General features: G+C 34.7%; 2 protein-coding genes across 3 annotated transcripts in view; one reads left to right on the top strand and one right to left on the bottom strand.

Moving 5' to 3' along the window:
• Nucleotides 1–16,543, top strand: part of LOC108737055 (growth arrest-specific protein 1-like) — a 100,219-nt gene that overhangs the window by 60,335 nt on the left and 23,341 nt on the right. Inside the window, exon 1 of one of the 2 annotated variants that reach the window (XM_018469716.1) lies at nucleotides 3,766–4,150. The exons of the other annotated variant lie outside the window; for it this stretch is intronic. The gene's annotated coding sequence lies outside the window, so the exon portion shown is untranslated. Of the gene's footprint in view, nucleotides 1–3,765; nucleotides 4,151–16,543 lie in introns of those variants that run through there. 2 annotated transcript variants of the gene reach the window in all.
• On the bottom strand, nucleotides 5,084–11,981 carry LOC108737056 (dihydropteridine reductase-like). The gene is made up of 2 exons (XM_018469718.2): nucleotides 11,242–11,981; nucleotides 5,084–5,250 (listed from the first exon to the last, which is right to left on the bottom strand). Exons 1-2 carry the CDS (start codon nucleotides 11,905–11,907, stop codon nucleotides 5,185–5,187), a joined length of 732 nt encoding a protein of 243 aa, XP_018325220.1. The 5' UTR covers nucleotides 11,908–11,981; the 3' UTR covers nucleotides 5,084–5,184.

Here is a 16,543-nt window from a genome sequence, read left to right as displayed (position 1 = left end):
TAAGTTTTTCTCTTTTTTTTTGTACTTAAAATATTTTTAATTTAAATTCACATTTGTAATTTTAAATAGTGTCTAAGTTAGTGACGACAGGACCAGTTTACATTTTACCTGGGTATTCACAGAACCCTTATAAACTGGAAAGAAATATAGTATAGCGATTGTGCTCATATTTAATGATAGGGCTTTCCATATTCTGTGTTATATTCAATTTCTAGTTACTCACCCCCGCTAGAATGATATCCAGCAGTTCTGTTCATAGTTAGAGTTCATAGTACATTAAGAATTAGACATTCACATTTCATTTTTCAATCAAGCAAGTTTTGCATCCAGTAACCATCAAAAATAGTTTCCATTTTCGGGCGAATTTTGATAGTTTTAATTTAGACGTCGAAGTTTAGTTTTTATTGATTAGAATAGAAGTTCGATTAAATGTTTTAAATAAAACAGTGAATTTTTATTCTTCATCGAAATCACGATCCAATTTAACCAGTTGCACAATATTAATTTGGCGTGCAACGTACAACGTTTGTACAAAGGTAGTAGAATAAGACAAAAAATGAATAAAAGTATAATTATTTAGCTACAAAATTCTAAATGTAATTTTCAACTCAGTCCCTGCTTAATACACTGATATATTTCATCCAACCAAGTTTTTGTTTTGTAGTCCGTCTCTAAAAAATTCTAAAGATCTTTCTCGAATCGAAATGGCTATAGCCATGTGTAATAATTATTGTTCTATTCTTAAAATCCCTCATGAGGGTGCGAAGAAATGGGAGCCGAACGGAGTCAAATCCAAAGAGCATGACGGATTAGATACAAGAGATGCGGAGTACGTTCAAATTTCAGCTTACGAAGTCTATTTTTCTGACTGATTATTTAATAGCAATGATTGCTGGGTGTTCACTAGTCATTTTGATCAAATTGTTCTTCCTCTTTTTTCTATGTGCCTCATCAGCGGCAGAAACTGGTCATTTGGTGCAAGATGTATCTTTTGTTTTTGGTTTACCGATCTCATACTGGCGAAATTTCAACATAAATATCCACTTATGCTCCGTTCTCTTCTTAACAGTATCAGTACCGTAAACTGCAGTTCGGTGGGTCCTTATGTTTCCTTGTTACGAAATAGTGTCCATTACTTTCAGTCAACCCATAGTATTCGGGAGGACACCTGTTAGATTCGGATCCGTCTACCTTAGTCTAATAAGTTCTTCTGTAGTTTTCTTAGATCACTTATGATTAGACAAATATTGGGGCTCTAATNTTGCTGGGTGTTCACTAGTCATTTTGATCAAATTGTTCTTCCTCTTTTTTCTATGTGCCTCATCAGCGGCAGAAACTGGTCATTTGGTGCAAGATGTATCTTCAGTTTTTGGTTTACCGATCTCATACTGGCGAAATTTCAACATAAATATCCACTTGTGCCCCGTTCTCTTGTTAACAGTATCAGTAACGTAAACTGCAGCTCGATAGGTTCTTATGTTTCCTTGTTACGAAATAGTGTCCATTACTTTCAGTCAACCCATAGTATTCGGGAGGACACTGGTTAGATTCGGATCCGTCTACCTTAGTCTAATAAGTTCTTCTGTGGTTTCCTTAGATCACTTATGATTAGACAAATATTGGGGCTCTAATAATATTCTTTTACTTCTTTTCTGTCTTCATTTCGTCTGTTTCATCCCAACCTCCAATCGCCACCTACCCATTTCCACGATTCCCAAAAGTACACTAAGGTGGACTTACTGCGCTATTCTCCGGCGTAGTCCGGAGGGACAGCGTTAGTAGCCGATGGGAATGAAGCATCCAAAAGCTTTTAGTTTTTTAGCCGACCTTCCTTTATAACTTTTCATTTACTAGAATCACCTATTGCAGGTACACAAAAAAATTGAACTTCTTGAACCTAGTTTAACACATTCTTATTCATCATTTGAGTATTACCAGAGCTGAATTGTTGCTGTCAAGGAAATTATCTTTGAGGACGAGTTTTAAGATTTTTATACCAATGGATAGATCTCAAAATACGTGATGAATGACATTAATTCGTATCAGTAAAAAAGCTGCTTGATGCGAATGCAGATTTATCACCTTGCAAGAGTCTTTTGTCATTTGAAAGCGTTCAGGAAATACAAGAAAGGATGAAAGGATTCAAGCGAAAGGATATTCTTAAATGTAAATAAATGTACACAATACTGTACACACACACGTACACACATACATATATACATGTAAACGTTTAACATACATATGTATGTTTGAAACGGTATCTTATTCACGACCACGCGTTTAAAGTGTGTTTAGAAACAAACCATCTAGGGAAGAACTGGTCTACTGTAATTCTCAAACGTTTGTTGTAAAGTGATTCTTTACCAGCGATTCCAGCGAGTGAGATGGCTGCAAAGCACAACCAGCTCAACAAGAACGAAGCAACACGTTGTAAATAAAGAAACAGGACCGTAATGTCTTTAATTCAAAGAAACATCAACAAAATGATCTCTATTAATAAGCACACCTCCACAAACATGCCATAGTGGAAGAGATTTTCGTATAGAGGGTAACTAACACTTTTAACTGTAAGGATGATTTAACAGGATAACAGAATTTAGTAAAGCAGAACTTTATTACGTCCTTGTAGAATCCTAAGACTAAGAGACCTGAAGAACTTCTAGTTCTAAGTTGTTTTTAAAAAAATAGAATTTAGCAAGGCAGAACTTTGCTAAGCTTTTGTACTATTCCATTCAACAGAATTTGTTATGCTTTGTATCTATTTACTTAAATCGTACAAAAAATTGATGCATTAATTTATAGAACTTCCTAATGAAATGAATTTTGAATTGATTATGTTTTCTGGGGTTTGTTTTGTTTTATATATATAATATCCTTTTCAGTTGATATTGAAATTTTGATAAACATTCTTTTTACAATTACATTATTTAAGTATTTGTCTTAATCTCCCTTTCCCAACCCATGTAACAATTAAGTGACGATTTTTTCACCAAAAATTATAAGCTTTCATCATTATCGTGATGATGTACCACAAAAACGTGGACCAGACTGGTCCAAGTTTTTCTGTGGGTTCCTTGAATCACTTGGACAAATGCCGGTGCAATAATATTCCACAGATAATCTTTCACTCTCTTCTGTCTTCATTTTGTCCGTCTCATCTTTCTCAATCCAATAACCAGCCACCCATTCCCACGATTCCTAAAAGGAGATCGTAAGGTCTTGCTCTCCGGTGTAGTCCGGAGAGACTGTCGGCAACAATAGTAGCTTGTGGGAATAAAGCACCCAATGTCTTATGAAAATCCACCAGGAACTTTCGGAACTTCAATAATTATTTAATCCATAATAGTTTCATTTTAGCTGGAATTCTGGATTTTGCGTTGGTCGCTGGTAATTTTCATTTGCATACATTCATGGTTCTCAATATGGAGACTTTAATGAAGTAAATCAACCACTGATGATTTTTCGCTTTCACTTCAGCCCTCATGGTAAGAGGAAGTTCTTGGGTTCGAAAAGCTCCACGAATCGACTTGGGAACGTTTATCTTTCAATCAGCAACTACCGCGAAAATCTGAAAATGTTCCACTCATTGGCTTTTTTAGGGTACCCTTGTTGGAAAATTTTGGCGTTCTTTCGATTGTGAAATCGAACTGAATTCATTCCTGTGTTGATCTAACAATAAGAGTTCGGATCTTCCCCGAGGCTGTAGAAAGAGGCGGAGGACCTCAGGTACTTCGCTGGCTGTCAGCCTCCGTGCGACACAACTTAATCCAATCCCGCGCCAGACTTCGTTGCCGAAGCACATGTTTTGATGCGTTCCGTCGACCGTAGTCTTCGATGGTAACCCACGGCCGGCCGCTCAGTCAATAATAACGATCCGACGAGAAAGAATTTCTCAGTTTATTTTCCAACTACTGCCGTTATATCCGGTGCTGTGCTATATCAGCTTTTCGTGCTGACATTTCGCCGTCGATTCTATCATCATACAGTTTGAATGTTGGTACTTTTTGTGATTTTTATGCATACCTAAATATCCCTATAGTTGTTAGTAAAAGAATTTTGTGTGAAAACGCGCTTTCCAAGTTCTGAACCGGTCTATGGGACTTTGCTCCAGAGCGAGACAATGTGTTTTGGATTGCTTTTATAAAATACGGTAAGCATTTTTATCTCAACATAGCATTTGTATTGTGGAACTGGAACCATTTATCTTTTAAAGGAAGTCCACAGAAGAATTTTGGGTTGACCTTCTTATATTTGTTTTCTAACTGGATACCTACCCAGTCTTTTAAAGAGGGGAAGGTTCATTATTATGTGTATTATATATTAGATACTATGATAATATTCTCTGAAAATTTTATTATCCTGCTTTTCCTTATCCTGGTCAGTCCAACGGGACAACATTCTCAAATTAAAATACTTTATTTTTAATATATAATATATTACGTAGATGTAAATTATCCTAATTGTATGGCATTTATGGTATAATAATTGGTGCTTCAACTTTTAACTTAAATAAAGTAGTAATTTTGAATGGCAACTTTGTTTAAGTGAATAATCTTGATTTCTTCACCATAAATAAAATTTCATCGAAGCGTCTGAAGGGTACATTCTTTGAATACAAGACAAAAGACCTTCAGCTGAAAGCGACTGACCAAAATGTTATGTAATTTGAGACTGTCCAAAAAGTCGTATCGTAAATAACTGGAAACCTACGTCTTATTGAATATCAATAAGATTTCTGCTACTATCTTTTTATTTACCTATTGCTATTATAGTTTTAATGTAATTTATGAATTGAAAATTTTTCTAATTCTTGAGTTTTTAATAAGAGTAGATGTTGAATTCGCCTCTTTATCATTGACTTAACAATTACCTAGATAAAAATCATAAACATTAAACGAAACGTAATTGTACTGTTATAGCAAATAAATCTTTACCTGACCAATTCAAAGCATTTTGTCAAGAAGTAGTGGTAATTTGGGTGGATTTAAATATGGTTACTTCATGTTACACATACAAATACAAATGAGTTATTGTTTTTTCTTTATTTTCTGAGAACAATGGTTCACTTACATAATCTGCTAATTAAAAAACTAAATTTTAGGAATGCGAATAAAATTTACTGTTTCTTAGAAATTCTCTTGTGGAATCCTGTTAACCTTCATTTAAATCAGAAATCCTTTTTCTTTACCGTCTTTCCGACGTTAACGTCCCTGGCGGTAGAATATCTTGAGAATTTTGATGAAGCATCTCCTAAAAAACATTTTAAACAAAATATTTTAAACTAACAAACCAACAAAATGATATTTATAAGGATAATAACACTGTGACATCTAGAAAATCCGGACTTCTCCAGTCTCTCAGAGTCTTTCAGCGTCTCTGAGAGCGCCTCTCACAGTATTTCTGTCTCTCAGTTATTGCCTAGGTGTTCTTATGGATCTCTCGCAGTCTCTGTATGAGAGACCCGAACGATAGAATTCTTAATTCAGAGATTCGAGTCTCTCACAGAGAGATAGAATGAATAAAACTGAAAAATTGAGAGATTCGAGTCTCTCGTTCAGAGACTGGATACGAAATGAGGATCTCTCTATGAGCGACTCGAGTCTCTCGTTCAGAGACTGGATACGAAATGAGGATCTCTCTATGAGCGACTCGAGTCTCTAGACGCTAAACAGTCTTTTTGACAGTCTCGCTTTCAGAGACTCTGAGAGACTGAACATTTTTATCTCGGGTATATATGTAATATAGTGTAATAATCAGAAAATGACAAATTAACCCTTAGCAAGTCATTACTAATGAATTTTTGTGCCGTCAAACTTCTCCAACTCGAAGCTCCTAAATCCAGCCAGTTATTCTCGAGTTGGAGAAAATTTGTGTTAAGGAATCTTCCGCTTTACGGCTTTATCGTCACATTTTTTAATTTTTTCTTTCAAAAATATAGCTTCTATATACATACATTAGTGTTAGGCCCACCGCTAATAATCCTTACAATCTTTTTTTTTGTTTTTGTGAAAGACGGGAAATCTTCAAAAGACATCCAGTCGTACGGAAGAAGATTGAAGATTTTCCCTCTCAATATAATCTCAAATCACGGTGTCAGACAATATAGGTAGATACTTCATTTTGCGTTGTCTTTTCCTTCGGAAAACTTATAGTCCTAACTTAACCGCTTTTTTTATGTCCTGTTAATAGTGCCGTAATGAAAATTTATGGTACTAATAGTTCCGTTTAAAAACTCGAGCCATTTATTATTAGGTACTGCTACTGATTTTTCGAAAGATAATTAATATGTATTTCAAAAAAATTACAGATTACAAAACTTTTAATGATATTTTCTTGCAGATCTAAATTTTAATAACATTTTAAAATAACAAAATTGAAAAAATTAACTTTGTCAGGCAGGCACATTCAGAATTCTGCATTAATATAAAATCAATTATATTTTCAATTTGCAGTAAGTACTCTGTATGAGTTTTAGTCATTAAAATTATAGACTATAGACAATTCTACTAGTAATTGAAGTGAACATTTTCCTGGTTTTATAATTTTGGACTATATATAAAAATGATACATATTTCCCTTATTAAAAAAATTTGGTGTAGAAGGAAATATGTTTCAGTTCAACGACCTGTTGATGCGTTAAAAAGCCAAATCTCCTCCCGAACGACTCTAAACATTAAGTAATTCCATATGCCATTAAATTCCAACTAAAAATACCATTAATTAATCGTTGCACACTTCCTTTGACCTTTTTCCAAGAATGGTGGTTCACGCGTAAACTGTTTACTATTCGCAACATCACCGGAGTAAAGTACTTACAATACACACATACACACACAAACAAACATGTACTCATCGATAGAGTACTCGAGGTGGTTGCGTAATTGCAAGGTCACATATGGACGTATAACGTATACACACATGTAACACACGACCATCGCTATATGCATGCACGTATGTATGAGCTTTCGAATGAATAAGGCCGTAAAAGAACGGTAAGTAATTTGTAAACAAAGTGAGCTTTCTGACCAAGACTAGTACCACCGCTGACCGCGTCGAGGCACGGATTCCATTTCATTCGGTAGTACGATTCGCTCTTATTTGCGTACATATTCAATTTGTGAACAAAAATTTTCAAATAAGCTCGAATGTTCAAGGAATTTCCTTATCAAAATACTGCATACAAGATGACCAAACCCTAACGACTCATTTTATGGTAAGAACGAGGACCACTATTTTTGTGAATGAAATGTCTGATGAGAGACTAATAGGACATTCGGTTTTACGTTAAGATGCAATAAACTGGATACAATAGTTCATTGATGAAAATGAGTACAAGTAACCTCAAGTGTGAATAAAACCATAAATGACCGACTGGAAATTAGTTCAGTAACGATTCTGATCCGGATTAGGATTGCCTGAAGACTGATCAGGGATAAATCAGGCTTCCTGATCCGGATATGATTAAAAATTGTCACGTCATATATGATCCGCACAGGATCCGTTTAAAAGATCCATACCGGATCCGTTCTAAATATATATGCTAGAATCATTTTAAATATCCATGATGGATCCATTTCAAAGATCAACGCCTCATCCATTCAACAGATCCATGCCCGATCTGGCCAAAAGATCCATACAGAATCCGTTCAGAGGATCAGAATTTTTTGTTTTCACATTAATTTGACATTAAATAATTAATAATAATTTAATCATAAAATTAATAATAAATTTATTGTTTGATAAGCAATATTACATACAGAATGGATCAGATAAAAAACTAAATTCTGTATTATGATTCAGTTCAGGACATCGGATACAATCTTGCTTTAAACAACCTATCAAAACCGTAACAAGATTCGTAGTATTAGATTCTTATAAGGAACTGATCATATGACTGGATCAAGGGATAGGGTACTATACTTTGACCAGAAACTGTTCAGATGGACAGATCGAGGGAAAGGATACCATACTTTGATCAACCCCTGGACCAACGGATAGAGTTCTGTACTTTGGTGAGAAAATGATCGGACAGCTGGATCAAGGGAAAGGTACGCTAATAATTTCCTGATTAGGTGACCAAATCAAGGGATGAAGTACTATACACTGATCAGGAACTAATCAGATTGTCGTATTACGGAAAATCTGATCCGGATCTGACCGTAATCCGGGTTCTCTGAACTAATTTCCAGGTGGGTGAACCTCAAAAAATCCTTGGAAGAATATTTTTCAGAATAGTTACAGATCATCCACTGAGTACAGAATCCATTCTCAAATCAAACTAAACCATCAATGTTAACTGTGTTGGAGTATGGGAATTGGTTGGATATTAAGAATTCATCTTCTCTATAACAAAAGTTCGAATCGCCTGATTTAAATTTGAATTATTTTTGAATCTAATTTAGGGATGAATCGTTGAGAAGGCTAGCATGATTACAGACATGAGACGAGCTTTTCAGCTTAAAACGAATTGAGAACTAGACTGGATGACGCTCCGGATATTCGAATTCAATTGTCGGACATTACAGCTAATTTTAATGCTATTATACATACAAGTAAAAATATGCAAAACATTCATTTATCACATTAAATAAATGCAATAAACATTTTGAATTTAAGAATAAAATAATTTTAAAAAATACTACAAATGGCACAGTAAACGCCATCTGTATCATGATGCTACATTTTCCACTTCGAATTATTTTATTCGATTAAGCTAACGTGCCTATCACGTTGAGGTTGGCTACGCCGGGATTCGTTTTTCAGCAAGTAGATATCCACACAAGTAGACCTTGTTAAAAAATACGTAATCCTAAAATGTAGCATCGTGCTAGAGATGGCATTTACTGCGCCATTTGTAGTATTTTCTAAAACGCACTGTTAAGACAGCAGGTAAAAGTTGGTCTGTGTTCTGTCGGAGATGCCTGCGACGCGCTGATGAGATCCAAAAAGATCGAAATCGCGATCCGCGTCTGGCAGTTTCGACAGAATACCGACCACTTCGAATTATTTTAATAAAATAATTGTCAATTTATTGTTCTTTTGTCAAGATGGAGTTCCACCAAAAAAAGGTGGGCCTGTAAGGGTTCCGGTATACATTCCATGTAATGAAATCGAAGGAATCAACAAGTCAGTGCATCATGAGTTGTAAGCTAAACCATTCACAAACTCGAGAAATGTCATGTTAATATCATAATAGAGCTTTTCATAATAAAAGGGTTTCGTTATAGAGAATTTTTGATCTAGTTTTAGACATTTAAAAACGGCTATTCGATAGCCTTAAAAACTTCTTTGTAATTCATACAAACGAAAATGTATGAGTTATGACAAAATTCCATCTTATGCCTAATATAATCTTTGACGTTGCAGCATCATATTGATTAATTATTTTTAGTGTGATCCCAAAATTTGAAACATCTTGTTTATTTGATCATTATGTCAGAGAGGTATTAGCTTTTCGATAGTTTTTAATGCCTGCTTATACTAAAAAAGAATTGAAAAACAACTGTCACTCATAATTTATTTCGTTTTAAAATATCATCACCGTGGCGCGACATGTGACAGGGACACTAGGAAGTGCCAGTGAATACAAATTACAATGACAAGTTTTGCAACTTAACCAAACATGCCAAAGGAGGTTTGGTATGTCATGTAATAAACGTGCAATAAATGCTAAATTGAATGTTAGACGTTTAAAAAATTTTAGTACTTTGACATGCGGTGTCTATAAAAAAATCTTAATTTTGTTGCCAAGAATTTTAAAAATTGCCTTCTCATAAATTGAGTACAAATTCTATTTAAGGATCACGAATCAAAAAATTATTAATTCACATATGTATATGACAAGCTGCTTGATTGAGATTTTTCCCAATTAAGACAAACAGTTTCATTATTGAGACGTAAATATACAGGGAAGGAATTGTTCAAAACGCCAAAAATCGGGGCGATGTCAATTGGCCCATCTGTTTATTGTAACAAAACTGTTATTACTATTATTCTCATTTATCAATTCTCTACATCCTTCCCTTGCTTTTTCTTTTACACCCTTTTCTAAAACATACCTTAAGATCTCATTCTTTTTTCCATATATTCTGCATTTTCTTTCCTCGTCTTTCATTCACTACCTGCTTCCATTTCATTAATTCTGCATTCTAAATCTCGATATTACCGCTATATCCTTTCTTTTCCTCAAATTTCCCTTTACCACTGCTTCCGTAGAAATCCTTTCAATACATTAATTAAAGTGATTCCTCTGTAGTTCTTTATATTTACCCTGTCGCCCTTCTTAAAAATCACTCCACACTTCCATTATCGTAGGTATAGTGATAATGTAATTTTTGTTTTTTTTTAGTGATTTAACATATGCTATTAGTTTTTTCATAAACCTGTTGCGGGAAATACATTTATTTTAAATGAAAGATAAAAGGGGATATCAAAATTAGAAGATTAGAAATAGAAAATTCACACTACACGGAATGAATCCATGCCGTTGTGTACACACCCACCCTACTCCCCATATATTTCTCCATTCGAGGCGACTTTTACCTTTTAATTGAAACAGCTTCTGTCAAACGCAATCTTATTGAAGGTATTTTGCTATTGATAGAAACAGTATAGAAAAGGATCTACTATATTCCCATTTGGTATAACTTAAGACATAATCTTTGAGGTTGCGTAATCAATTAGACTATGAGCTCTTACATTTTCGGTCTTCTATACATCTACTTACATAAATGCTTTGTGAAAGAAAAAGTGTACTCAACTTTTCCCACCTACTCTATCAAGTGGGGCGCCTTTTGATAACCTACTCAAATGGCAATAAAAACGTTTTAGAAACTGTTACTTTTAACGCTTATTATATACTGAAATATTTTCTTTTAACTTCGTTTTATTAAGGTATCTCTGCGTCTAAATCTTCGGTACGAAATGATTCAAAAAATCCTGGATGCAGGTCAGTATCTACTACTACTTACTTTGACAATCAGTGAAAACCATAACGACTACTGTAGCTACAATAAAAATCAGTTAGAATTATTTTTCTCTACCTTTTGCAAACAAAACGACACAAAAACATAGCAAAAATTTTTGGTGACTACCTTCAATTATTGCCTATTTCTTATTTAATGGTAGTAAATTTATGCTGTTCGTTTCTTGGTATTCTTTATATTTACTGTATATTAAGGCTAGTATCAATAATTAGGACTATTCTATTAAAACAACATCTGTTTGAAAATTTTGAGTCACCAGTTTTAGTAAGGTTCCATTCTTCGGTCGCTCTTGTCCATTGCTCCATTTCAAAAATAGTTCGGCGACAAATTCGAGTGGCGTCCAACATGAAAAATCCGCATCAGGCATCCATTTCCTATTCATAGGAGTGTCCAGAGTTGTTGGTAGAATAGCTACACTCAAAGCTCCCTTCGGGAGTCCGCTCTTTTCATTGGAAAGGCTCTTGGCCATGAACTGGACTGCAGCTTTTGAAATTCCATATGCCAACATACCAGGCGTGGAATCTAGAGCAGCTTTTGCTCCTGTTAGCGACAATATTCCATCTTCTTTTAAAAATTTCGATGCGACACTCGCAGAAATTAACGATGGATTGACACTTTGCTGCCACATAAGTTCGCAGTTTTTGACTAAATCTTTTTCTGCGTTCCCTCCGATCCAACCTCCAGCCACACAAAAGATCGAATCGAATTTTTCACCATCTAGGGCATTCTTTAATCCTTCCAAAACTTTTTGTTCTTGTGACATTGGACTTTCACATTTATCAACGATAATGTTGACATCTGCTTCTGGATTTTCTTTTGTGCTAACGGAAGCCACCCACCAGCCGTTTGATTTGAAATGCGAAACGCATTTACTACCCAATGCCCCCTTTCCTCCATATATTAAAACACGTCCACAACTCATTGTAATTTCTTACTCAATTTGTGGTAACAGTTTTGACATTTGATTTTTTTTCTTTTGTTTTAGTCTAATAATTAATCTTAGATATCCCTCTAACGTTTATTTATATTATAGACTTGAAATTAAATTCAAAAAATGATGTAAAATCGCCAGAGCAAAATAATTTCAAATTCCTAGTTGACATTTCTCGCAAAGGTTTATTATTGTCGGGAGAACCTCAATATGCCAAAGGGATGAAATTGACCAAAGGGGAAGTAGTGATTCCTTAATCGAAAGCATCTCCAATGCAGTTTCTCGGTCCAATCTTACAATCAATACCGAAAAGTTATTTTTCACAACTCAACTTAAGTTGATAGGCAGAATAATGACCTGGACTGTAATTATTCATTAATAAATATATTTTTGCGTAAATTTCGCATTTTTATCAATTTTTTCTAACGTTCCTCTTGCAACGTGCGTCAGTGTTTAAAATCTCTAAATTTCGTAACTTATTTATGACGAAAAGTGGGTTGATAACAAGTAAATCATATACAGTCGAACCTGGATAACTGAGAGCTCAAGGGACCGCGGTCTGTTTCTCTCTTATAGAGGTTTCTCACTAACCCGAGTTTCTAGCTTACAGAGTTACAGGAGGAATTTGTCTCACTTATAGAGGTCTATAAAAAATACCGTTCGACAACACATTGAGTTTTCCTTTAGACATTATGAGGAAGTACAGGACCTTTCTTCGCAACTGCTTTTATGAACTGACTGTAATAAGATTGATAACCAAGTCGGTACGCATATTTGGCTCTAATAAAATAATAAAGACTTACTCGGTCATTCGCAGATTTGGTCATTCGAATGAAATAAGAGTCTCTTGAAATTTAAGTGCGAGTCACAAAATAGCAAAAGTAAACTGTCTCTTATAGAGGTATAGACAAGTAGCAATCTCACTTAAAGAGGTTCACGCATGAAAAATGACTGTCACTTATATAGGTTTTAGAAGGGCAAAATGACGGGACCTGGCAAATACTCTCGTTAATAGAGTTTCCTCGCTTACTCAGTTCTCATTTATCCAGGTTCGACTGTATCTCTTTTAGAAATTTTTTATTATTAAACTAACGAACTAACTACCAATGATTTGCTCATGAGACTGGTCGTCGCGAAGTTCATACCAAAATTGCTCAATTTTCGACCAAAAACAGCATCACATTAACATTGCTAAGGAACTGTTGGACTCTGTCCATGGATTTATGGTTATGACGTGGAAACCAAAGCACAATCATCCATCCGCCAAGTTAGGTCGAATGTGAAGGTTTTGCTTAAAGTTTTCTTCGAGTGTAAGGGCGTGGTGCATCATGAGTTCTTGTCACAGGGTAGAACGGTCAATAAGGAATATTACCTGTAAGGTATGCGCAATTAGCGCGAAGCAAATGCCAGAAACGCCCGGATTTGTGGAAGAAGAAAAATTGGCTTTAGCACCATGATAATGTGCAAATTTGGCCAAAAACAACACACTAATAATCTCGCAGCCACCGTATTCCCCAGATCTGGCTCCCTGTGACTTTTTCTTGTTCCTGAAACTGAAGAAGCCCACGAAAGGACGACGCTGCGCTACGATTGAGGAGATAAAGAGAGTATGGAAGGAGGAGCTGAACAAGACCACAAATAATGATTTTTTTGGAGTGCTTCGAGGATTAGTGTATAATATCCAGTGGGGATTACCTCGAAGCAGACAAAATAGATATTCATCATCATCATAAAGTCGTCAGTCCTAAGACTAGTTGGACATACACCTCCTGAGCTAATCTTCATGAATAGATAAATAATTTTTGAAGAAACACAAAATTCGCGATACTTTTTGAACACACCTCGTACGTACGCACCTAGAAGTTTGTAGGTATGAAACTTTCGGTGTGCGAATCCGACATGGCCTTTTTTTTTTCTTGAGTACAATTTAATTGCGTCATTGTTTGAGCAAAATCTGTTTCGGTCGTAATTAGTACGACTAGTCACGTACTCTTTTACTTATTTGAAAGGCGCATTCAGCCAAGCAAACCGGCGTGATTTATGTATCCTTTTAGAAAAGTCTTAATGCACACGCAGGATGTGCTCATGCTTAAACGGATTATGATTTACATACGAAAATCACGTCCGAGGCTGAAGCTTCTTCTTATTCTTATATGTTTTGTTGTTTGACAAGTGCGTATCAGTAAATCATCCTTTATTGTGTCGCCACCTTATAATACACATAAACGCGATAATTCACATTTAATGAGACTGTCTGCATACTACATACGTTCTGTGTCCACCACATTACCAAGAAGAATCTTACACTTTGAGGTTTTTACTTTTCTTTTATGTCATTATTTACGTATGTACTTTGTTGTTAGAAATTTTTAGCAAGTTTTAGACGACAAGTAACACTAAATTCTAGAAATTTCAAAGACGTGCCCTGTAGCATAAAACAAGCAAAAATGTTTAATTTATTAGTATGTTATTATTAAAACACGAATACTATTTTACAGTAAAACATTTACAAAAATAATAGGAATTATTTAAAATTTTTGCTTTTTTTTCTAAGTATTGCTCCCATTTTCATAAATGCGGCATTTTTGCGACCGATCGTCTCTAGTTGTGTGTAATAAATGATCACTGTTAACGTCAAGAAATTGAAATAAAACACCACTGCTTAATTTCTTTTTTTATTTAGATTATTCTCGAGGAGGGGAAATCTTCAAACGACACCCCCTGAAGGGAGGTAGTGTCGGATTATTACCGACTAAAACCCCTCCTCGAGTGGGGAGATAAACCCTGAGGGTTACTCATCCCCAGAAAGAGAATGGAAGGTTGGGATTTGGGAGAGGTTGGAATGGTTAAAAAAACTGCTTAAACCAACTCTCTTAACTTTTGTAGCTCAATATCTTGGCAATAAATTAATTTAAGTTTGTTCAGATTTCCTAACAAAAATATTTAAAAACTATGTAGCTGTTGTCTGGTACTTTTTGAAAAAATGCAATTTAAATGGTCTAGGATTATACACGCTAACTTTCTCGTCGGGATTTTATAGTTTGTGTGCAGGCGTTTGAAGAAGATTGAAACTTGAAAACAAGGACACAAGGAGTAATAAAAAACCGTCCAAGGAGGAGACAGGCAGTTTTTCGGAGAGAATTTTAGAAATGTAGTACATTTTTTCTTTCATAGCGAGTAGGCGCTCTCGTATCGTTTCCAATATTCCAATTAAATAATTTGGGAAATCTGCACATAAACGAGTTATGTGTAGGTTAAGGTTATCTGTATTAAGTCTTGTATATAGTGTTGTGTTTTCATAAATATAAAGCTATAACACTACAACAAGTCCATTGGTTTATTCTGAGCTTACGAGATGATATGTAGCAAATTGAACTTTTCGTATGAAAATGAAACCACTCTCGAAGGATATGGTAAAATCCTTTTTTTAATATATAGTAAATGCGATTTCTCACCCGGCAGGCGCTTTCGCCCCTGAAACGGCAACCTCCCATTTTATTGTCACTCTCATCTGCGGCTCTGGCGAGAGGGAATGCCTTTGGCGTGTAACGTATTATTCATAATTGATTACTTCTACTCCTTTTACCGTTTTTAAACAAATTAGTATACCTAAATTTGATAAGGATTTTATTTCAGCGGCAGCTCGTGAAAGAATGTAGATGAGGACGGTCTTTATTGGTAATCACTTAAGTAGCCGTCGTTATTTTTATTTATGTACCAAAATTATACGATCAGTTCGTGTATACATATGTACCCATACCGTATACAAATAGTGGTAAACACAACGTGCAAATACACTTCTAGTATTTGCTTTCAATTTATCAGTGGGTACACATTACTACTTAGCACAAATTTCAAGTCTCCTTTAATATTTGCTATGAAATTTAATAATTTCCATTATTATAACCTTGTGCCTGCTGTTTTAATTTAAAATTTTAAATTTTCAAACATTTTATCTGATTTAATTTCTCTTTATTTCAGGCATTGAACAAAGACTGGACGTATATATACAAAATAAGTTTTTGATCTAGTTCATTTTATGTACATTTCATTTGATATTATTGAATCTTGCAGATATTTTTTATACTTATTACTGGAAACTATTTGTTATTCAAATAGCCCAACACATGTAGTAACAAATTGGGAAAGGTATGGATATCGTAATTATACAATATCTTAAAGTTAATCGTAAGTAAAACAAAATAATAAGTATTAATATACAATAACTGTGATAACAGAAGTTTTTTANTATTTATCGTATTTCTATTTAAATAATGTGTAAATTAAATATTCATTAGAAAACTACGAGCTGTTTATGTTACATAATGTAAATCAGGGGAGGAGTGGCGGGTGGCGAACCTACTGTAACGGTCCTGTTACATGGGGAGGGGGGGTCAAGGTTTATGTTACGTAACGATTTTAGATCAGAAGAGTTGGGAGCTCTGTTCTGTTAGTTCGAAAGATATACATCGAACAAAAATTCGTATTGATGACTTTTTTTCATATTTCTCATAGAACAAAAGTTCTGTGCGCCCAATGGCAAAGAGGCATCAAAATTCGCCGAAATATGAATGATATGGAAAAAAGTTTCAATAAAAGTTTTTCACAATTCCATTTTGCAAAAAAA

The sequence above is a fragment of the Agrilus planipennis genome, unplaced genomic scaffold (genome assembly GCF_000699045.2).
Source record: "Agrilus planipennis isolate EAB-ADULT unplaced genomic scaffold, Apla_2.0 scaffold112, whole genome shotgun sequence".
NCBI lineage: Eukaryota > Metazoa > Arthropoda > Insecta > Coleoptera > Buprestidae > Agrilus > Agrilus planipennis.
This window is presented reverse-complemented; position numbering and strand designations above follow the sequence as displayed.

Excerpts from the sequence above, each read along its gene's own strand:
- LOC108737056 (XM_018469718.2), bottom strand. The coding sequence starts at position 11,907 with ATGAGTTGTGGACGTGTTTTAATATATGGAGGAAAGGGGGCATTGGGT. Across the intron at positions 5,251-11,241 it reads ATGGAACCTTACTAAAACTG|GAGATGCTTCATCAAAATTC; the intron begins GTGACTCAAAAT and ends AATGTTTTTTAG.